Source organism: Oncorhynchus mykiss, chromosome 5, assembly GCF_057628025.1.
Source record: "Oncorhynchus mykiss isolate SJ-2025 chromosome 5, ASM5762802v1, whole genome shotgun sequence".
In the NCBI taxonomy this organism is placed as follows: domain Eukaryota; kingdom Metazoa; phylum Chordata; class Actinopteri; order Salmoniformes; family Salmonidae; genus Oncorhynchus; species Oncorhynchus mykiss.
Genome location: NC_143026.1, coordinates 17,846,491 through 17,871,384, shown reverse-complemented (window position 1 = coordinate 17,871,384; position 24,894 = coordinate 17,846,491). Strand labels below are relative to the sequence as shown.

At 41.9% G+C, this 24,894-nt stretch overlaps 1 protein-coding gene across 1 annotated transcript in view; it reads left to right on the top strand.

Moving 5' to 3' along the window:
• LOC110523354 (neuropeptide FF receptor 2) overlaps positions 1 to 24,894 on the top strand; it is a 38,431-nt gene that overhangs the window by 2,129 nt on the left and 11,408 nt on the right. The window contains exon 2 of the mRNA XM_021601980.3: positions 2,273 to 2,629. Within this exon, the coding sequence (XP_021457655.1) occupies positions 2,281 to 2,629 (349 nt within the window). The 5' untranslated portion in view covers positions 2,273 to 2,280. The remainder of the gene's footprint in view (positions 1 to 2,272; positions 2,630 to 24,894) is intronic.

Below are 24,894 nucleotides of genomic sequence, written 5' to 3'. Positions count from 1 at the left end.
GCCAAAGGCATTATCCTAAACATATTGGCAACCCATCATAGTTGATACGTCTTTAAATACCCCCTCTTCCTAAATTTCTAACGGATATTTCCATCTCTGTCCATGAAACCGCTCGCATGCACATTTGCAAATGCATTTTGAAACATTCACGCATAGGCCTACTGCCGTGTGTACATTTCTGCGCCTAAAATGTGAAGAAATAATAGTGTATCAACATTTTAAGCTAAACATTCTGATCTGTTCCATCATCCTTAATTGATATGACATATACTTCCACTACTCCACTTTGTGTGAGGATTAAGAAGTGAGCATATGAAAAATAGTGGGTATATGACGCATACCTGCGTATATTCCCATTACACCACTCGGTTAAAGTTAGGGATAGGGTTAAACTTAAGTTTAGGCATTAATTCCGAGTGGTTGAGTTAAGGGTGAAGGTTTGGGAAAGGCTTAAAACAAAAAACAAGTGCCTAGCACTGGGATTGAACATCTGGACCCAGATCTGAGCAGGAGACATCCCTGGAGAATAGGCGGATTGAAATTCTAAATGATTACTAGAGTACATTTGATCAGCAGATCTCTAACCTGTATTTTGAGTTATGAGGTGTTGCAGGTGCACTGACCCTGGAAATTAGCTGCTCATTTCCCAGGTTGGTTTTTATTCTCCATCCAATTAAAATTCCTCGCTTACAGTACTTCGGACTTCAAAACAACTTGTCAATTCTGTCAATGTTTCACATGTGAAAGTTAATTAACAAAAGCCCAAGGGAGCTTAGGCCACTTATCAATCATTGGCAGGTTAGAAACTTCAGAGAGAAAGGAGCTTGAAGTCAATAGTTATTCTCTCCAGTTGAGAAGAAACTTTGACCGTTTTTGAGGCAGAGCTGATGTGATTGATGAATAACGTTTTGATGCCATGGTGCTCAGCAGGGTACCAGCACACCAGCAGAATATAATCACTAGCAAAAATACCTTGACATTTTTCACTTCGCTCATTCTTTTGTCATCTGTGTTTGAGTGTGTGTTTGAGTGAGGGAGTGAGTGTGTGTGTGAGAGATGGCATATAGTTGACTGAATCATCACACAATCATCAAGGCAGAAAAATGGTTGTTATGGATTTCTGGAGACTATGTTGTGTTTTATATGTTATAACCAATCAATATCCACGTCCTGTGAGTGTGGTGTTGCCTGTTATTACCTAGGTATTGTAAAGGCTCTAATCTGTCTAAGTATGGGCTCTCTTGATTGGATGACTTTGACAAGGGGATGTTTCTAACAAGGTCTCAGCACACGGTCATGGTAATTGAAATCTTATTGATGTGAATGGAAAGGTTATACCTCCACCCATCCACTGTTGCACACACACACACACACACACACACACACACACACACACACACACACACACACACACACACACACACACACACACACACACACACACACACACACACACACACACACACACACACACACACACACACACACACACACACACACACACACACACACACACTATGTACATACATTAGAAGATTATTCACATAAGGTGCACTGTTTGTCAATGGACAGTGCCTTCAAGGTTCCACCCCACCATAGAAATGGCTTTTAAAGTAGAAAAATAAAAATAAAATAACCAGAAGGTAGCACACCCTCTCAGCCAGAACTTCTATTTTGTGAATGACTACATCAAATCAAATCAAATTTTATTTGTCACATACACATGGTTAGCAGATGTTAATGCGAGTGTAGCGAAATGCTTGTGCTTCTAGTTCAGACAAGACAGTAATAACCAACAACTAATCTAACCTAACAGTTCCACAACTACTACCTTATACACACAAGTGTAAAGGGATAAAGAATATGTACATAAAGATATATGAATGGGTGATGGTACAGAACGGCATAGGCAAGATGCAGTAGATGGTATCGAGTACAGTATATACATATGAGATGAGTAATGTAGGGTATGTAAACATAAAAGTGGCATAGTTTAAAGTGGCTAGTGAATCATGTATTACATAAAGATGGCAAGATGCAGTAGACGATATAGACTACAATATATTCTAGAGGTGTCCAATGTGACAAATAATTCACTGTGTGAAAACCACAAAGAAACCCACAAACTAAAACTACCTTATCTCCTCTCTCTCTCTCTCTGTCTCTCTCTCTCTTTCTCTCTCTCTCTCTCTCTCTCTCTCTCTCTCTCTGTCTCTCTCTCTCTCTCTCTGTCTCTCTCTCTCTCTATCTCTCTCTCTCTCTCTGTCCTCAGATTCCACCATGACGCACGCTCTGGATCCCATCAGCTCCAACAGCACAGAAGACTGGAACACCACTTTCTTCACCTCTTCCAGGGACCTCCAGCACCCCCCATACCCATATTACCAACAGAACATCACCTACGTGGACCTCTACCTCCACAAGCCCTCGGTAGTGGTAGTCTTCATTGTGTCTTACTTGCTCATTTTCCTGGTCTGCATGGTGGGGAATTGTGTTGTGTGTTTCATTGTGTTGCGAAGCAAGAACATGAGGACGGTCACCAACCTCTTTATACTCAACCTGGCCATCAGTGACCTACTGGTGGGCATCTTCTGCATGCCAACTACCCTGGTGGACAACATCATAACAGGTTAGTAGCCAAAGGCCTCTTAACCCTAATCCTAGCCTCAACCACAACCCTAACCCTAGCTTCATGTCCACACTCCTGCTCAACCCTGGTTTAACTGCAATTATAGTATATAATTATTATAATTATTAATAACACAACATGTAAAGTGTTGGTCCCATGTTTCATGAGCTGAAATAAATGATCCCAGAAATGTTGTTTATGCTCAAAAAACTTGTTTCTCTCAAATTATGTGCACAAATTTGTTTACCTCCCTGTTAGTGAGCAGTTCTCCATTGCCAAGATAATCCATCCACCTGATAGTTGTGGCATATCAAGCAGCTGATTATACAGCATGATTATTACACAGGTGCACTTTGAGCTGGGGACAATGAGTCCACTTTAAAATGTGCAGTTTTGTCACACAACACAATGCTACTGATGGCATCATGTGGGCGAGCGGATTGCTGGCGTTGTGAACAGAGTTCCCCATGGTGGAGGTGGGGTTATGGTATGGGAAGGCATAAGCTAAGGACAACAAATACAATTGCATTTTATGGATGGCAATTTGAAAGCACAGAAAAATCGTCACTAGATTCTCAGGCCCATTGTGAGGCCCATTTATTTTAAGGAATCTTTGACCAACAGATGCATATCTGTATTTCCAGTCATGTGAAATCCATAGATTAGGGCCTAAAGAATTTATTTAAATTGACTGATTTCCTCATATGATGTCACGCCCTAACCTTAGAAAGCCGTTTTATTTCTCTATTTGGTTAGGTCAAGGTGTGATTTGGGGTGGGCATTCTATGTTGTCTATTTCCTTGTTTTTGGCCGAGTATGGTTCCCAATCAGAGGCTGTCTATCGTTGTCCTGATTGGGAATCATACTTAGGCAGCCCTTTTTCCCACTTTCCCACTTTTTTTCCCCACTTTAAATAATTTCCCCCCAAGCAATACCCCATAATGAAAAAGCGAAAACAGTTTTTTTGGAAATGTTTATAAAAAAATTCAACAGAAATATCTTATTTACATAATTATTCAGACCCTTTGCTTTGAGACTCGAAATTGAGCTCAGGTGCATTCTCCCTCCATTGATCATCCTTGAGATGTCTCTACAACTTGATAGGAGTCCACCTGTGGTAAATTAAATTGATTGGACATCATTTGGAAAGGCACAAACCTGTCTACATAAGGTCCCACAGTTGACAGTGCATGTCAAGCTGGGTCATGAGGTCGAAGGGATATTCAGTAGAGCTCCAAGGCAGGATTGTGTCAAGGGATAGATCTGCGGAAGGGTACCAAAACATTTCTGCAGCATTGAAGGTCCCCAAGAACACAGTGGCCTCCATTCTTAAATGGAAGAAGTTTGGAACCACCAAGACTCTACCGCTCGACCAAACTGAGCAATTGGGGGGAAAGGGCCTTGGTCAGGGAGGTGACCAAGAACCCGATGGTCACTCTGACAGAGCTCCAGAGATTCTCTGTGGAGATGGGATAACCTTTCCTGAAGGACAACCATCTCTGCAGCGCTCCACCAATCAGGCCTCAGGTAGAGTGGTGCGACAGAATCCACTCCTCAGTAAAAGGCACATGACAGCACGCTTGTAGTTTGCCAAAAGGCACCTAAAGATTTTCAGCATGCATGTGGCAGGGTCTACAGTCAATCACGGACTACAGGAAGAAATCCAGCCCAGTCACGGACCAGGATGTCTTGCTCCCAGGCAGACTAAATAATTTTTTTTGCCCGCTTTGAGGACAATACAGTGCCACTGACACGGCCTGCAACGAAAACATGCGGTCTCTCCTTCACTGCAGCCGAGGTGAGTAAGACATTTAAACGTGTTAACCCTCGCAAGGCTGCAGGCCCAGACGGCATCCCCAGCCGCGCCCTCAGAGCATGCGCAGACCAGCTGGCCGGTGTGTTTACGGACATATTCAATCAATCCCTATACCAGTCTGCTGTTCCCACATGCTTCAAGAGGGCCACCATTGTTCCTGTTCCCAAGAAAGCTAAGGTAACTGAGCTAAACGACTACCGCCCCGTAGCACTCACTTCCGTCATCATGAAGTGCTTTGAGAGACTAGTCAAGGACCATATCACCTCCACCCTACCTGACACCCTAGACCCACTCCAATTTGCTTATCGCCCAAATAGGTTCACAGACGATGCAATCTCAACCACACTGCACACTGCCCTAACCCATCTGGACAAGAGGAATACCTATGTGAGAATGCTGTTCATCGACTACAGCTCGGCATTCAACACCATAGTACCCTCCAAGCTCGTCATCAAGCTCGAGACCCTGGGTCTCGACCCCGCCCTGTGCAACTGGGTACTGGACTTCCTGACGGGCCGCCCCCAGGTGGTGAGGGTAGGCAACAACATCTCCTCCCCGCTGATCCTCAACACTGGGGCCCCACAAGGGTGCGTTCTGAGCCCTCTCCTGTACTCCCTGTTCACCCACGACTGCGTGGCCACGCACGCCTCCAACTCAATCATCAAGTTTGCGGACGACACAACAGTGGTAGGCTTGATTACCAACAACGACGAGACGGCCTACAGGGAGGAGGTGAGGGCCCTCGGAGTGTGGTGTCAGGAAAATAACCTCACACTCAACGTCAACAAAACTAAGGAGATGATTGTGGACTTCAGGAAACAGCAGAGGGAACACCCCCCTATCCACATCGATGGAACAGTAGTGGAGAGGATAGCAAGTTTTAAGTTCCTCGGCATACACATCACAGACAAACTGAATTGGTCCACTCACACAGACAGCATCGTGAAGAAGGCGCAGCAGCGCCTCTTCAACCTCAGGAGGCTGAATAAATTTGGCTTGTCACCAAAAGCACTCACAAACTTCTACAGATGCACAATCGAGAGCATCCTGGCGGGCTGTATCACCGCCTGGTACGGCAACTGCTCCGCCCACAACCGTAAGGCTCTCCAGAGGGTAGTGAGGTCTGCACAACGCATCACCGGGGGCAAACTACCTGCCCTCCAGGACACCTACACCACCCGATGTTACAGAAAGGCCATAAAGATCATCAAGGACATCAACCACCCGAGCCACTGCCTGTTCACCCCGCTATCATCCATAAGGCGAGGTCAGTACAGGTGCATCAAAGCTGGGACCGAGAGACTGAAAAACAGCTTCTATCTCAAGGCCATCAGACTGTTAAACAGCCACCACTAACATTGAGTGGCTGCTGCCAACACACTGACATTGACACTGACTCAACTCCAGCCACTTTAATAATGGGAATTGATGGGAAATGATGTAAATATATCACTAGCCACTTTAAACAATGCTACCTTATGTAATGTTACTTACCCTACAATTTTCATCTCATATGCATACGTATATACTGTACTCTATATCATCGACTGTATCCTTATGTAATACATGTATCACTAGCCACTTTAACTATGCCACTTTGTTTACATACTCATCTCATATGTATATACTGTACTCAATACCATCTACTGTATCTTGCCTATGCTGCTCTGTACCATCACTCATTCATATATCCTTATGTACATATTCTTTATCCCCTTACACTGTGTACAAGACAGTAGTTTTGGAATTGTTAGTTAGATTACTTGTTGGTTATTACTGCATTGTCGGAACTAGAAGCACAAGCATTTCGCTACACTCGCATTAACATCTGCTAACCATGTGTATGTGACAAATAAAATTTGATTTGGTTTGATTTGATTTGATTTAGAGTGAGTTTAATTTAGGAAATCTGTTCCCAAGTATTCCCACAAAGAGAAAAAGAGATAATGCCTCACTGTAATCAAGGTCTGAAATGATTGTTATTTTCAAATACAATCTGTTTTTGGGATTAGTTGTGTTCAAAGATGGCCCATGGCTGAAACTAGTTGACTATCCCTGCTATAGAAAAAGCCTAGTTTAATTCTTAATTTCTTAACTAACTTATCAACATGTTTTTTGAAAGATAGCTTTTAGTCAATCCAGATTCCCAGATCTTTATAAGTGGGGACAGGATCAATGAGGGCACCATACAAAGTACGTATGCAGAAATCATCAGATACAATTTTACAAATTCATAAAAAATGAAAGCTGAAATGTCTTGAGTCATTAAGTATTCAACCCCTTTGTTATGGCATGCCTAAATAAGTTCAGTAGTACACATTTCCTTAACAGGTCACATAATAAGTTGCTTGGTGTAACGGTTTTCTTGATGAGAAGGAGAGTCGGACCAAAATGCAGCGTGTCTATTGCAATCCATGTTTAATGAAGTAACACACTAAACACAAACACTACCAAAACAATAAACTTAACGAAAACCGAAACAGCCTATACTTGTGTAACCTAACACAGAACAATGACACTAAGGACACTAAGGACAATCACCCACGACAAACTCAAAGAATATGGCTGCCTAAATATGGTTCCCAACCAGAGACAACGATAAACACCTGCCTCTGATTGAGAACCACTTCAGACAGCCATAGACTTAGCTAGAACACCCCACTAGCTACAATCCCCATACATACACACCACATACAAAAACCCATGCCACACCCTGGCCTGACCAAATAAATAAAGATAAACACAAAATACTTTGACCAGGGTGTGACAGAACCCCCCCCCCTAAGGTGCGGACTCCCGAACGCACCTCAAAACAATAGGGAGGGTCCGGGTGGGCGTCTGTCCATGGTGGCGGCTCCGGCGCGGGACGTGGACCCCACTCAATCAATGTCTTAGTCCCTTCTCCTCGCGTCCCTGGATAGTCCACCCTCGCCGCCGACCATGGCCTAGTAGTCCTCACCCAGAACCCCACTGGACTGAGGAGCAGATCGGGACTGAGGGGCAGCTCGGGACTGAGGCAGCTCGGGACTGAGGGGAAGCTCAGGAGTGAGAGGAAGCTCAGGAGTGAAAGGAAGCTCAGGAGTGAGAGGAAGCTCAGGCAGGTTGATGAATCTACCAGATCCTGGCTGGCTGGCAGATCTGGAAGAGTCTGGTCGGCTGGCAGATCTGGAAGAGTCTGGTCGGCTGGCAGATCTGGAAGAGTCTGGTCGGCTGGCAGATCTGGAAGAGTCTGGTCGACTGGCAGATCTGGAAGAGTCTGGTCGACTGGCAGATCTGGAAGAGTCTGGTCGACTGGCAGATCTGGAAGAGTCTGGTTGACTGGCAGATCTGGAAGAGTCTGGTCGACTGGCAGATCTGGAAGAGTCTGGTCGACTGGCAGATCTGGGAGAGTCTGGTCGACTGGCAGATCTGGGAGAGTCTGGTCGACTGGCAGATCTGGGAGAGTCTGGTCGACTGGCAGCTCTGGCTGCTCCATGCTGACTGGCTGCTCCATGATGACTGGCAGCTCCATGCTGACTGGCAGCTCTGGCTGCTCCATGCTGACTGGCTGCTCCATGCTGACTGGCAGCTCTGGCTGCTCCATGCTGACTGGCTGCTCTGGCTGCTCCATGCTGACTGGCTGCTCTGGCTGCTCCATGCTGACTGGCTGCTCCATGCTGACTGGCGGCCCTGGCTGCTCCATGCTGACTGGCGGCCCTGGCTGCTCCATGCTGACTGGCGGCCCTGGCTGCTCCATGCTGACTGGCGGCCCTGGCTGCTCCATGCTGACTGGCGGCCCTGGCTGCTCCATGCTAACTGGCAGCTCTGGCAGCTCCTTGCAGACTGGCAGCTCTGGCGGCTCCTTGCAGACTGGCAGCTTTGGCGGCATCCTGCAGACAGGCAGCTCTGGCGGCTCCTTGCAGACTGGCAGCTCCTTGCAGACTGGCAGCTCCTTGCAGACTGGCAGCTCCTTGCAGACTGGCAGCTCCTTGCAGACTGGCAGCTCTATGCTAACTGGCAGCTCTATGCTAACTGGCAGCTCTATGCTAACTGGCAGTTCTGAACAGGCGGGAGACTCCGGCAGCGCTGTAGAGAAGGAAGGCTCTAACAGCGCTAAACAGGCGGGAGACTCCGACAGCGCTGGAGAGGAGGAGGGCTCCGACAGCGCTAGACAGGCGAGGCGCACTGTAGGCCTGGTGCGTGGTGCTGGCACTGGTGGTACTGGGCCGAGGACACGCACAGGAAGCCTGGTGCGGGGAGCTGCTACCGGAGGGCTGGGGTGTGGAGGTGGTACTGGAAAAACCGGACCGTGCAGGCGCACTGGAGCTCTTGAGCACCGAGCCTGCCCAACCTTACCTGGTTGAATGCTCACGGTCGCCCTGCCAGTGCGGCGAGGTGGAATAGCCCGCACTGGGCTATGCAGGCGAACCGGAGACACCGAGAGCAAGGCTGGTGCCATGTAAGCCGGCCCAAGGAGACGCACTGGGGACCAGCTGCGTAGAGCCGGCTTCATGGCATTAGGCTCGACGCTCAATCTAGCCCGGCCGACACGCAGAGCTGGAATATACCGCACCGGGCTATGCACCCGCACTGGAGACACCGTGCGCACCACTGCATAACACGGTGCCTGTCCGGTCTCTCTAGCCCCCCGGTAAGCACAGGGAGTCTGCCCAGGTCTCCTACCTGGCGTAGCCATACTCCCTGTTAGCCCCCCCCCAAGAAATTTTTGGGGCTGCCTCTCGGGCTTCCTTGCCAGCCGTGTTCCCTCATATCGCCGGCTCCTCTCTCCGGCTGCCTCTGCTCTCCTAAGTGCCTCCACCTGTTCCCATGGGAGGCGATCTCTTCCAGCCAGTATCTCCTCCCAAGTGTAACAGCCCTTGCCATCTAAAACGTCCTCCCATGTCCATTCCTCTTTACGCTGTTGTTGCTGCCTGTTGACACGCTGCTTGGTCCGTTGGTGGTGGGTGATTCTGTAACGGTTTTCTTGATGAGAAGGAGAGTCGGACCAAAATGCAGCGTGTCTATTGCAATCCATGTTTAATGAAGTAACACACTAAACACAAACACTACCAAAACAATAACCTTAACGAAAACCGAAACAGCCTATACTTGTGTAACCTAACACAGAACAATGACACCAAGGACAATCACCCACGACAAACTCAAAGAATATGGCTGCCTAAATATGGTTCCCAACCAGAGACAACGATAAACACCTGCCTCTGATTGAGAACCACTTCAGACAGCCATAGACTTAGCTAGAACACCCCACTAGCTACAATCCCCATACATACACACCACATACAAAAACCCATGCCACACCCTGGCCTGACCAAATAAATAAAGATAAACACAAAATACTTTGACCAGGGTGTGACACTTGGACTAAGCTAACATGTGACATATAATGGATCATTTAGCTATTTAATTTTGAATTTTAGAACATTGAGTTACACATTCATAAATGACAAAAAAGAGAGTCAAAAAATGTATCATAAAGATTAAGGTTTTCAAATCTTTGTCCTATGTCTAAGAGATAAGAAAGCTCAGGAAATACAGTTGAAGTTGGAGGTTTACATACACGTAGGTTAGAATCATTAAAACTTGTTTTTCAACCACTCCACACATTTCTTGTTAACAAACTATAGTTTTGGCGAGTCAGTTAGAACATCTTCTTTGTGCATGACTCAAGTAATTTTTCCAACCATGTTTACAGACAGATTATTTCACTTATAATTCACTGTATCACATTTCCAGTGGGTCTAAAGTGTACATACACTAAGTTGACTGTGCCTTTAAACAGCTTGGAAAATTCCAGAAAATGATGTCATGGCTTTAGAAGCTTCTGTTTGGCTAATTTACATCATTTGATTCAATTGGAGGTGTACCTCCAAACTCAGTGCCTCTTTGCTTGTCATCATGGGAAAATAAAAAGAAATCAGCTAAGACCTCATCTGTACAAACAATAGTCCGTAAGTATAAACACCATGGGACCATGCAGCCGTCATACCGCTCAGGAAGGAGACGCGTTCTGTCTCCTAGAGATGAACGTACTTTGGTGCGAAAAGTGCAAATCAATCGCAGAAGAACAGCAAAGGACCTTGTGAAGATGCTGGAGAAAACAGGTACAAAAGTAGCTATATCCACAGTAAAACGAGTCCTATATCAACATAACCTGAAAGGCCGCTCAGCAAGGAAAAAGCCACTGCTTCAAAACCACCATAAAAAAGCCAGACTACGCTTTTCAACTGTACATGGGGACAAAGATTGTACTTTTTGGAGATATGTCCTCTGGTCTGATGAAACAAAAATAGGACCTTTTGGGCATAATGACCATCGTTATGTTTGGAGGAAAATGGGGGAGGCTTGCAAGCCAAAGAACACCATCGCAACTGTGAAGCATGGGGGTGGCAGCATCATGTTGTGGGGGTGCTTTGCTGCAGAAGGGACTGGTGCACTTCACAAAATAGATGGCATTATGAGAAAGAAAATTCTGTGGATATATTGAAGCAACATCTCAAGACATCAATCAGGAAGTTAAAGCTTGGTGGCAAATGGGTCTTCCAAATGGACAATGACCCCAAACATACTCCCAAAGTTGTGGGAAAATGGCTTAAGGACAACATAGTCAAGGTTTTGGAGTGGCCTTTCACAAAGCCCTGACCTCAATCCTATAGAAAATTTGTGGGCAGAACTGAAAAAGAATGAGTGAGCAAGGAGGCCCACAAACCTGACTCAGTTACACCAGCTCTGTCAAGAGGAATGGGCCAAAATTCCTCCAACTTATTGTTGGATGCTTGTTGAAGGCTACCCAAAATTTTTGACCCAAGTTAAAAAATGTAAAGGCAATGCTACCAAATACTAATTGAGTGTATGTATACTTCTGACCCACTGGGAATGTGATGAAAGAAATAAAAGCTGAAATAAATAATTATTTATTCTATTATTCTGACATTTCACATTCTTAAAATAAAGTGGTGATCCTACATGACCTAAAACAGGGAATTTTTACTTGGATTAAATGTCAGGAATTGTGAAAAACTGAGTTTAAATGTATTTGGCTTAGGTGTATGTAAACTTCTGACTTCAACTGTATATTTTTTGGACACATATTTAACTCTTTAACTTATATTTTGGGGCACAAAACTACCTCTATACTTCCATTTGTTTGTATGGGTTATCTTCAGATGAGTCCTATAGAGAAAAACGTAGAACACAATCGTGTTCGTGAGAAATCCAATACAACACATCAATGAGTACCACTCTTTTTATTTTCAAGCATGGTGGTGGCTGCATTATGTTATGGGTGTCAGTGGAGGCTCCTCAGAGGAAGAAGGGGAGGACCATCCTCAGTGAATTTCAGAAAAATAAATATAGTGAAACAATAAAATTATCCTTTTAAGATAAAACTATACTAAATATTTTCACGTCTTCAAATGATTGATTAAAACACACTGTTTTGCGATGAAGGTCTACAGTCGCTTCAACAGCAATCAACAGCATTCTATTCATATTGCCAAATAAAATGTGATTTTGATTTGATGAGGTAGCACCATGGTGTAGCCGGGTGGACAGCTAGTTTCCATCTTCCTCTGAGTATATTTACTTCAAAACAAAACTTTGGAGGCTCATGTTTCTCTCCCCTTTCAAAGACTTACACAGTAATTAGGACAACTTCTGGAGGACGTCCTCCAACCTATCAGAGCACTTGCAGTATGAACTGACATTTTCTCGACCCAATCAAAAATTCTAAGAATTAAAACAGCATAAGCTACAGCTAGCTATCACTGCGGTGCAGAGAATGTGACTTTGACTTAAAGAGTGAGAAACACAATATTTGAACAGTTTTTAACAAATTAATTACTTCAAAAATGAAGGAGAAGCAATAGAAAGAGAGAGATTGAGAGAGCTATATTTCCTTGTATTTTTTTTCTCACTTTCACTTACCTAGCTAGAGAATGCAGCTGGCTAGTTTAGCCCAATCAAACCCCGGTCTCAAACAGAGAGGGATGCTATGTTAGCTAGCTGGCTATGGTTATCTAATATGGGAACTTTTCCAAGTCAAGTAAGCTTTTGGTTTTATAAATGTATTGCCACCGGGGCCTGCCAGTGTAACTGCTAAACGGCTTTCTCTACACTGCACTGCATAATTGTAGCATGTTTACTAAGGCATTAGTTCTTGTAGCTAGCTATGTTGACTCTGAAATAATAATATAATAATAATAAAATGGTGACAATGATGTAGGCCGTGTGTAGTGGTTATGGTATGAAGGTTAGGCTTGGAAAGGATTTTTCGCCTGGTCATAGACAGCTGTTGTAGTGCACGGAAGTCCACAAGGGATGGGAAAAGGTGAGAGGAGGAGATTGCGTAGATCTGAGAAGGAATTATACAACAAGCAAATTATCATGCTGTTTGCGTATGGCTGCTATGAAAGTGAACTGGCGGTGATCAGGTGTGTATTCATTCCGCCAATTCTGTTGAACGGAAGCAAAACTGGGATGAACATACAGGAATTTGTCCAATAGAAACTCTTGTTTGCAACTGTTGGACTAATGATTACACCCTAGATCAGCTAGATGCAGGCAAGAGTATGCAAGGCAGTATTGAATGTGTCACTGTCTGTCACCTTGATTACAAAAAAAATCCTCTTGACCTGTGCACCTATGTTGTAAACTTTCATTCGTAGCTAGGTTGTAGCAACCTCCATGATGGGTATAGGGAACATTTTAGTATCATGTATTAGCCTAAACCTATCGATGTTACATTGAGCTGGGTGAATGGAATATGAATGACAGTCAACCAACATGCTGTAATAGAAATAAGGCCATACTCACTTAAAAAAAGTCCTCCCTCATCTTAAACGGCATTGACTGCCATTGATGGGTATGCTTGTCAGGCAAGGACTAGGGAGTTTTTTGGGGGGGGATAAAAATAAATGTAAAATCCTAGAGGAAAACCTTGTTCAGTCTGTTTTCCAACAGAGGCTGGTAGACTAATTCACCTTTCAGCAGGACAATAACTTAAAACACAAGGCCAAATATACTCTGAAGTTGCTTACCAAGCCGACATTGAATGTTCCTGAGTGGCCTAGTTACAGTTTTGACTTGTATGTTTTACAGAGTATGGCTTCTATTCAACCCACATGGAAACATCCTTGCTCTCTGCCTAAGTATAATGCACATACAGTAGATCATTCCATCTAACCCATAACACAAAAATTACTACTGGCAGGCTAATTATACAATTATAAACAGATTAAAACGGGCTCAAGTCAGATAGTCTCCAACAAGATCAAGTATGTGTCCCTTGATATGAGTGGGAAAATTGACATGTTGGGTAATATTGAAACAGTCCAGAACAGCAATGAAATTAGAGGTAAGTTTTGAGTTTGATCCACGTACCAAGCAACAGTAAGCGGAGGGAGAGTGGGACCGCAACGGTGAGCAGTTCAGACAGGAATTATTCATTAGCTTTAGGAGGACAGTACACAAGAATAGTAATCATGGAGCAAGATGATTTGTAAGCAATGTATTCAAATGAGGAGATAGTAGGACAGTTTAGTTATTTTGATTTTGGAGTTGCACAGTACAGCTAGGACTCCACCACGGCCGGTGGAGTGAGGGTGACACTGGTAGCCAAAACCAGCGGGAGTAGCTATTTTTTTGTAAATATATATTTTTTTAAAAATTATAATAATAATGTCACCCCTCCACGGAGGACAAATATCTTCGTTTTTTTTAACATACATTTTGCCTATACATTTTACATACACATTTTACATATACATTTTACATACATGGTACTTTTACATATAACAACAATACATTACCAAAAAAACTCTTTAATCCCAACCCTCAGCCACTCTCAGCCCATCCCACCTACAGTATCACCATAGACCGCCCTTGTTCGGTTTCTATGTACCATATATTTTTCAATTGTGCTGTGCTGTTTTACAACATTTTAAATCTTTCTAATTGTGTATTTTCCACAGATTGTGAGCTAAAGATGAAAACCTTTCCTACGAGTATTATTACATTATTTATTGACTGACTATGGCTTTCCAGATCGCACAACACTGCTATTTGGAAGGTTCATTTTAAATGCATGTTGTGATTTTTTAACCATTCCTGAACCTGCGACCAGAAACAAGCTACATAGGGGCAACACCAGAATAAATGATCTATGGATTCTGTCTTTTCGCAACAAAATCTACAGAGCTGAGACTGTTGTATGCCCCATATATATAGCATTCTGCTGCAAGAATTTGAAATAATAATTTAAATTGAAAAACTCTAATTGTTGAGTCAAGTGTAGTTTTTTGTACCATTTCATAAACCATGTGTCATGGTCAACATTTTTGTCCTCAGATAAAACTGGTAGATTTTTCCATTTATGCCAGTTCCTTTCAGCCAATTTGTATCTTTAATATATGGCAGGCAAACAAGTTCCCTACCTTCTCCCTTTTCCACTTGCCAGCTCCATTTTTGTGGTAGTGCTGCAATCAGTTGGAAATAAATTTGGATAGAGCAGATATTCCCATATATTTTTGATAACTGCATGTGTGACATAACTCCTCCATTTATATTCATAATATCATTAATAAATATAATTTAAAAAATTAACATTTTTTCCATAAAGAATATTTTTTATTAATCAATATATTTGAGTTTGTTGTAATATATGTTCTGTCTTTTCTGGAGGATAAAAATGAAATTGTAAGCAGCTTAGTATGGCTTATTTAAGAAAGGGCGATACATTAAACAAAATTTCATTTTCAATTAGTCGGAAATTAGAAGTTTTAATCTGTATATAGGCAAAAAAGCTATTTTGAACAAAGGATGAGCTTTTCTTATTTTTTTTAATTTATTTTTTATTTCACCTTTATTTAACCAGGTAGGCTAGTTGAGAACAAGTTCTCATTTGCAACTGCGACCTGGCCAAGATAAAGCATAGCAGTGTGAACAGACAACACAGAGTTACACATGGAATAAACAATTAACGAGTCAGTAACACAATAGAAAAAAATGGGGAGTCTATATACATTGTGTGCAAAAAGCATAAGGAGGTAGGCGAATAATTACAATTTAGCAGATTAACACTGGAGTGATAAATGATCAGATGGTCATGTACAGGTAGAGATACTGGTGTGCAAAAGAGCAGAAAAGTAAATAAATAAAAACAGTATGGGGATGAGGTAGGTAAAAATGGGTGGGCTGTTTACCGATAGACTGTGTACAGCTGCAGCGATCGGTTAGCTGCTCAGATAGCAGATGTTTAATAATCTACTGGAGAACCATTTTGGGGTTTAAGTATAATTTTGGGATGAGTGAAGCTTTTAGTGAGAGGTTTAAAGCTTTAATATTTTATAATTTTAGCCCCCCAAACTCATATTCACTATATAAATAGGCATGTTTAATTTTGTCTGGCTTAGCATTCCAAATAAAAGTATATATTTATTGCTCATATGATTTTAAAAACAAATAATATGGAGTAGGCAATATCATTAGTAAGTAAGTAAACTGTGATAGAACCAAAGAGTTAATCAATGTAATTTTCCATTAATAGACAAGTATTTACCACTCTGGGGTTGCAAAATGATATCCATGTTTGCTAACTTTCTCTTGAAATGAATTGTGTTAAGTTCATTTATATTTTTTGAGAGTATCATCATCATCATCCTCATCATCCACCCATTTTATTGGTCAACTACAAGGTAGTGTAAACAATGTATTTTTTAACGATCCAATAAGTAATATGGTACACTTGTCATAATTAGATTTTAATCCAGAGAGGCTAGAAAAGTGATCAGATCTTCAATGAGACTGTGCAGGGATCCAGATTGCGGACTTAAGAAAAAAACTCATCAGCATACATTGACACTTTTGTTTTTATCCCCTGGATGTGTAACCCCTTGATGTTCCTCTTGGAACTAATTTTAATAGCTAGCATTTCAATGGCCATAATACATAGATATGGTGACAATGGACAGCCTTGTTTTACTCCTCTTAAAAGCTCAATACTTTCTGAGAGGAACCATTGTTTACTATTTTACATATGGGGTTGCTGTGCATAACTTTAACCCATTGTATAAGAGATTCACCAATATTCAAGTATTCCAGGCATTTATATATAAATTATAATCGTACTTTATCTGCTATGAAGACCAGACCTGGTATCTTCAATGTTCCATAATGTTCAATTGTTTCAAGTAATTGTCGTATGTTATCTCCAATATATTGTCCATGCAAAAAACCTGTCTGATCAGGATTAACAATATCTGGTATAACTTTTTTAATTTTATATGCTATGCATTTTGCCAGGATTTTCACATCACAACATTGAAGTGTTAGAGGTCTCCAGTTTTTTAAATGGACTGGATCTTTATACTTACCACCTGGGTACTGTTTTAGTCGTAATGATATCAGACCTTCTTGTTGAGTACCTGAAAATCTACCATTTGTATAACAGTAATGTAATTAAAACATTCTAATAATGGATATTTTAGTACATCAAAAAAGGTGTTTTTCCAGACTGAAAAGATTGTATTGCCTTAAAAAGTTCCTCTTCTGTAAATTGGCATTCACACGGGTCTTTCTGTAAATTTGTTAATTTTACATTATTATTATTAGTAGTAGTAGTAGTAGGAAATAAATCCTTACAGTTAACATAATTCAGTGGAAATGGAGTAGACTGAAAAGAAAACATATGCTTAAAATATTTTGCTTCCTCTTTCAAAATATAATTTGGTGAATCATAGATAACTCCATCATTTGTATCGAGTTTCTGTAAATTATTTTCGGTAGAATTTCTGTGTTGAATATTCAAGAACATTTTTGTGCATTTTCCTCCATTTTCCATCCAATTCGCTTTATTTTTGTACTGCATTACACTTGATCGTTCTTGAATAAGTACCTCCATTTCTTTTTGTTGTTCCTCTAACCTTTTTTGTGCCTCTATAGTACAGTTGCCATTAACGTCTACCTGCGCTATTACTTCCTCTATTTATTTTATTAGTCTAATCTCTTTTGACTTTGTACAAAACAAAGTTAATTATGAATGATTTTGTCTTAGTTAAGAACAAATTGTCATCCAATATGCTTTGATTAAATTTCCAATATCCCCGTCCACGTGGAAATTCTGTAAGAGTTATATGGAGGCCAATTCCTATTAATACTTTTTTTAAACTTTTGATGCTAGCAAGAATGAGACTAGGAAGTAATCAAGACGACTAGGTTGATTAAGCCTCCTCCATATACATCTCACTAGGTCAGGGTTTTTCAACCTCCATATATCCCCTAGTTCTCATGTATCCATGATCTTTGTGATCTCCTTAAGTGCTTGAGGGTGATAGTTTGTAGAATGATTTCCTTTACGATCCATTGAGGTACTTAAAACCGAATTATAATCTCCCACCATAATAATATATTATTTTGTTGCTTGTGAGCTCAATGGATTATTATATATATTTTCAAATATTTTCATCATTATTGGGCCAATATAGATTAATTAGTCAGATCTGTTTTTGGTCCAGTAGCATATTTAAAATAATCCATCTTCCTTGTGGATCTGTTTGCACAGTTTGCACAATCAGATCAAAATGTGTATTAATTAGTTAAATCCCCCCCCCCCCCTTTGAGTTTCTTTGCCCATGACAAATATATATTTCTCCCTCCCAGTCCTTTTTCCACCCAACCTCATCTATATTCTTAGAATTAGTTTCCTGTAAACAATATATATTATATTATTTCTCTTTTTAGCCATGTAAAAATGTAGCTACTTTTTTTATGATCTGCTTTACAATTATAACTTGCTATACTTATTTTCCCACTTAATGATACTCAAGTTTCAATTATACTTACCACAACCAATGTCTGTAAACTTACCATTAAAAAGCACCATGATGATTAAGTGTCCATATAATTTGCACTGTTAAGCATACTGTAGCTGCAACTTTGTAAACCAATTGTCCTAATATTTCACCCACTAAAACCTCCCCCCATATCTAGGTCTGTTGTCACTAAGACCATCAGACCATCTCCCTGACTCACAATGCACCTTTGCGTCCTAAGGCAAACCCTTGGCCGCCAATTGGCGTTGGCCAGAAGGAAATGTGGGCAGTCCCATGATAACATCATTATCTATTAGGATGCCTAAGAGAACTAACCAAATAACATGGAAAACAGTCAGAAAATAATTGTAACAATAATACATAATATTAAAATAAATAACAACAGCACACAGCACAATCTTATACATGCATGCTCATATTTGAAAGCCCTAGCTAGGCTATAAGCATGTCAGTCTATCCTGCTCAATTCATTGGATTCAATTGTTAAAAAAAGAAAACAACCAAAATATATCACAAGACCAGTACCTTTTTTTAATGTCCATTACATGCAAGACATATTTCATGTAGTCCTCATTATATCATGTTGTATTCCGACAAAAAAAAAGAAGAAGGAAAAAGGAACAGATTCTAACGGCCTCTAATGACCGCAAGTAAAAAATGTGTCTTAGGCATCACATTATATCCGGTTGTATCATGCCATGGCTGTGCCAGAGCCGACCGCAAGCCAACCCCGGGCACTCCCTTATGGGAAGGCATACTCAAGTTCAACTCACAATCGACTCTGACACAGCCACGACACGACAGCCAAGAACACATGCAGTACTGATAATCCAGAGCGAGTAAAGCTGTAAAACCAACCCTCTCTCCACCCTACACATTATGTTTTTTATTCCAGGGTCGTTGCTCTATCACCTCAGCTGTTTTACACCTAGGTCTATATCATTAGGATCAAGAATATAAAAGGTAGCATAAATAGCTTATATAGAAATATATAATATACCTTTCTCTCGCTTAGAGAAGTGCTTCCATAAGACAATTATTGTATTAGTTATACCGTTAACTTGAATCCCTTTATCCCAGTGTTAACCAGCCCACACACACTAGAGACAACAACCCTGTTGACAATACCTAATCCATCCATTTGCCGGTGTGTATCGGAAGAATAATCATCCTTTACGTTTTTATATTGAGATTTATTTTAAAAATGTAAAAGGATAATAGCAATTGTTTTAGGATCGTATAGGCCTATTCCAATAGAGAACCTAAGCAGGTTTTTAATTATATAATCCTTTATCCTAGCCCTATAATACATATATTCATATTTATTAAGTTTTATCTTAAAAGCTAATAATACTGACCTAGATAGTTTGTGTGTATACATTGATATGTAGGCTACATGTGCCATTTTAAAAATGTATGTAGTTCTGTCCTTGAGCTGTTCTTGTCTAATGATGCACTGTATTATGTCATTCTGTATTATGTTTCATGTTTCATGTGGACCCCAGGAAGAGTAGCTGCTGCTTTCGCAACAGCTAATGGAGATCCTTATAAAATACCAAATACCACAATTCCGATTCACATTAGTGAACAAGGGTCACACTATATAACAGCGTTTTAGTCTTAATATACCCGACCTCTTCAATTAGGACGTATCATATTGAACAAAAAAAAGTACCTTGGTATTTCTAATGTACAATCTTCAATTGAAATAGATAAAAGTCATAAAGAAAAAAAGGTCTGCCTTACCCATCCTCGCCTTGCCCTAAATCAAAACCTGATATTACGTCCATACAGTCCAAAGTTCCATATTGCCTAAATAGAAAAAGGATAAGTTCATCACACCCGATCTGCATTACCATAAATCCAACCTTATTTTAAATCCACATAGTTCACGGTTCCATAATGCATGAATAAAAAATACAAAAAAGTTGTTCATGCAAAAAATTATTTTTTTGTAAAAAAACTATGAATCCCTATTTGTACTGTGTAAGAACGGTGTAAATATGTATCAGGGACTACTTCAACAGGAGGCAGATATCACTCACAGCCATGTAGTAATCTTCGAATCCTTGAACGTTTGATTATTTACATATAATTTATTGACCACATGACGAAGGGGGACAGAGCACGTTGTCTTTCCACTATTTCATGAGGAAATTGTTCATTAATTGAGAATGGGGTGTTCTTCCATTCTCTACCTTGTTGTAACAAGGCAATGTTCATTTTGTAGTGGGTTAGCATAGCTACGATCGGACGGGGCCTTCCCTCTGCTCTGCCACCAAAACGGTGAGCTCTTTGAAAACCAATTGTTTCCACCTGTTCGTTCGTCATCTTGATATTATGTTTCATGAACACCTTGACCTTTTCCTCCGTTGACTGATAGTTTTCGTTTTCATCCTCCTTTATTCCCATTATAACAATATTATTTCTCATACTCCTGCACTTTAGATCAAGTAATTCAGCTGTTTTATTATCATACCGTAGCCTCTCTGTAGTGTCTTTTAGGGAGTCCACGGTAGTTTTCAATATCTTATTTTCCGCTCGTATTTCTTCCATCATTTTATTTCTGTAATCCATCCCTGTTTTTAAGGCCTCAACCTCCCCCAGTAGCCCAGGCAAAATATCCAGTTTTTCTTAACTGCTCACTCATGCTTACAAGCAAAACTCTCTCTTCTGGAGACTTAGTTATAAAAACGTCCTCCTCCAATGTTAAGTTTGGAATTTTAGACGTTGACTTTCCTCCCGTTTCGCTCGTAGAACTCGAGGAAAGGTCTTCTCTTGTTCGCTTCGATGTATTTCTTTTTCGAGCATATCAAAATGCTGATCAATAAATAGTTCCAGATTCTCTATATTATCCAGAATGTTTGTTTCGTAGTTATCAGCTAATCCTCAATTTTTGTGATTAATTCTTGGGACAAGTTGTGCCTACCACATCATCCATCCAATCCAGTATTCTTACCCGTAGTAGCTTGGTTAAGAGAAAAATAATCACCAGGTTGTTGGCAAGTTTCAGTTCAGAGGAGGAAGTCTAGCTTGTTATAAAGATATTAGTTGTCAGATTAGCAAGGGGGCTTATTTCATTGATCGAGTGTTGAGGAGAACAAAGTTGGTATTGCGAGACTGAGAAGTGAGTTTATGGATAGTGGTAGGTAGTCATGGTTTACAGTACGAGATTATAGATTGGGGGCAGGATGCGAGTGAAACCAGAGAGAGTTAATGTTGCTACAAGTAGCATTGTTGACAGACCAGTTGTGATGTGTGCTACGATGCAGGTAGCGGTATCTACAGTTGAAGTCGGAAGTGAACCAAAAACCTTTTTAGACCCCCCCAAGTCTGGTTCATCCTTGGGAGCAATTTCCAAACGCCTGAAGGTACCACGTTCATCTGTACAAACAATAGTATGCAAGTATAAACACCATGGGACCACGCAGCCATCATACCGCTCAGGAAGGAGACGTGTTTTGTCTCCTAGAGACAAATCAATCCCAGAAGAACAGCAAATGACCTTGTGAAGATGCTGGAGGAAACAGGTACAAATGTATCTATATCCACAGTAAAACGAGTCCTATATCGACATAACCCGAAAGGCCGCTCAGCAAGGAAGAAGCCACTGCTCAAAAACAGCCATAAAAAAATCCAGACTACGGTTTGCAACTGTACATGGGAACTAAGATCATATTTTTTTGAGAAATGTCTTCTGGTCTGATGAAACAGAAATATAACTGTTTGGCCATAATGACCATCATTATGTTTGAAGGATAAAGGGGGATGCTTGCAAGCCAAAGAAGACCATCCCAACCTTGAAGCATGTTGTGGGGGTGCTTTGCTGCAGTAGGGACTGGTGCACTTCACAAAATAGATGGCATCATGAGAAAGAAAAATTCTGTGGATATATTGAAGCAACATCTCAAGACATCAGTCAGAAAGTTAAAACTTGGTCGCAAATGGGTCTTCCAAGTGGACAATGACCCCAAGCATACTTCCAAAGTTGTGGCAAAATGGCTTAAGGACAACAAAGTAAAGGTATTGGAGTGGCCATCACAAAGCCCTGACCTCAATCCTATAGAAACTTTGTGGGCAGAATTGAAAAAGCGTGTGAACCCACAGTCTAAAACACATGTGAAATCGCTCTGCCTCGCCAGCAGAGCAAAAGCAAAGAGAGAGCGGAGACTTACTCAATGCGATAGTCGGCTGGGGCACCCTCGATGGCAAAAGAATCCAGGCTGGGGCCCACGCGATGGCAAAATAATCCAGGCTGGGGCCCGCGCGATGGCAAAATAATCCAGACTGGGGCCCGCGCGATGGCAAAAGAATCCAGGCTGGGGCCCACGCGATGGCAAAAGAATCCATGCTGGGGCCCACGCGATGGCAAAATAATCCAGGCTGGGGCCCACGCGATGGCAAAATAATCCAGGCTGGGGCCCACGCGATGGCAAAATAATCCAGGCTGGGGCCCACGCGATGGCAAAAGAATCCAGGCTGGGTTACCAGAGCGGAGATTTACTCAATGCGATAGTCCGCCGGGGCCCACGCGATGGCAAAATAATCCAGGCTGGGTTACCAGAGCGGAGACTAACTCAATGCGATAGTCGGCTGGGGCCCACGCGATGGCAAAAGAATCCAGGCTGGGGCCCACGCGATGGCAAAAGAATCCAGGCTGGGGCCCACGCGATGGCAAAAGAATCCAGGCTGGGTTACCAGAGCAGAGACTTACTCAATGCGATAGTCGGCTGGGGCCCACGCGATGGCAAAATAATCCAGGCTGGGGCCCACGCGATAGCAAAAGAATCCAGGCTGGGGCCCACACGATGGCAAAAGAATCCAGGCTGGGTTACCAGAGCAAGAGCCAGGGAGAGAGGGGCTTCAGGGGAGAGGCCATAGGACGTGGCTAGGGATGCCATCTGGGCAGGCAGCCTTGTGAGGGTTAACACGCTTAAATGTCTTACTCATGTTGGCCATGGAAAATGAGAGCTCAAAGTTCTCATGAGCAAAGATGGACCGCATCGGCAAAACTGTGTTTTCCTCAATGTGGGTGAAGAAGGTGTTTAGCTTATCCAGAAGCAAGGCGATGTGCCTGGTTTTCCCTGTTATTGTCTGGAGTCTCCGCCACATACGTCTCGCATCTGATCCGTTGTATCTGTATTGACGTTTTGCCTGTTTGATTGCCTTAGGGAGGGCATAGCTGGGCTGTTTGTACTCGTCCATGTTCCTAGTCACCTTGCTGTCTTTAAATGCTGCCATCTATCCACTGTGTTTGGTTTGGATAAGTTCTAATTGTTCTAGTGGGAACAACATCCTATATGTACTTCCTGATGAACTAGGTCACAGAATTAGTGTATACGTCAATGTAATTACCAGTGGTAACCCAGAACATATCCCAGTCCGTGGGATGAAAACAATCTTGAAACATAGATTCCAATTGGTCAGACCAACGTTGAACAGTCCTTACCAAGTGTACTTCCTGTTTAAGTTTCTGTCTATAGGAAGGGAGGAGCAGAATGGAGGTGTGATCTGATTTGCTGAAGGGATGGGGGGGGGGAGGGCCTTGTAGCCATCGCGGAAGGGGGAGTAACAATGGTTTAGAATTCTTGATGAGCGAGTAGTGCAGACGATGTGTTGATACATCTTCTGTCACATTGTCCTCAGATTTGCTTAATTAAATAAATGCAGCCTCAGTATATGCAGTTTCTAGTTTGCACAAAGTCCAGTGTAGTTTCTTGAGAGGCTTGAGGATAGAAGCTGTTCAAGAGCCGTTGTTCTCAGACTTGAGGCAACGGTACCGCTTGCCATGCGGAAGGAGTGAGAACACTCTATGACTTGGGTGGCTGGAGTCTAACAATTTTCCGTGCCTTCCAATCACACCACCTGATATAGAGGTCCTGTATGGTAGGGAGCTCAGCCCCAATGATGTACTGGGCTGTCTGCACCACCGTCTGTAGCACCATGTGATCAAGGTCAGTGTAATTGCCATACCAAACAGTGATGCAGCCAGTCAACATGCTCTCAATGGTACAGCTGAAGAACTTGTTGAGGATTTGTGCCAAATCTTTTCAACCTCCTGATGTGTTAAAACGACAAAGTGGTGCAAGGTAGTATCCTCAGTAGCTACAGGATAGAAACCGAATCTCATGGAGAACCCTGGATCATCCCCTTTGTTCCATCAAAACAGCATCCATTCTCTTCTTAATTGTTTAAGTCAGTAAATTATTTTGCTTTCACTACAGTGAACATACTGTATCACAGGTCTCTCATTTTATGGCTTGACACTCCATCTCTGGATCTGACTCCAAAACAGAGGAGTCTGACATGCTTATACTTAGCTACAGGAGACGGTAAAATACAGCCGAACACGGTCTGTTAAGAACAGCATTAACACCGTGATCCCGAAATAAAACACTTAAAACAATGGTTTTATAGTTATAAAATGTGTCTTAGACATATAAAATCTCTCATGCATTGAGTTGTTCAACTGACTAGGTATCACCTTTCCTGAAGTGTATTTAAAAAATAAAAAACACTGAAGCGCAGAATCGCAACACCAATTTTTTTTTGCCTCAGCCACAACCCTAAATCTAACACTAGCTTCATGTCCACACTCCGACTCAACCCTAACCCTCGAC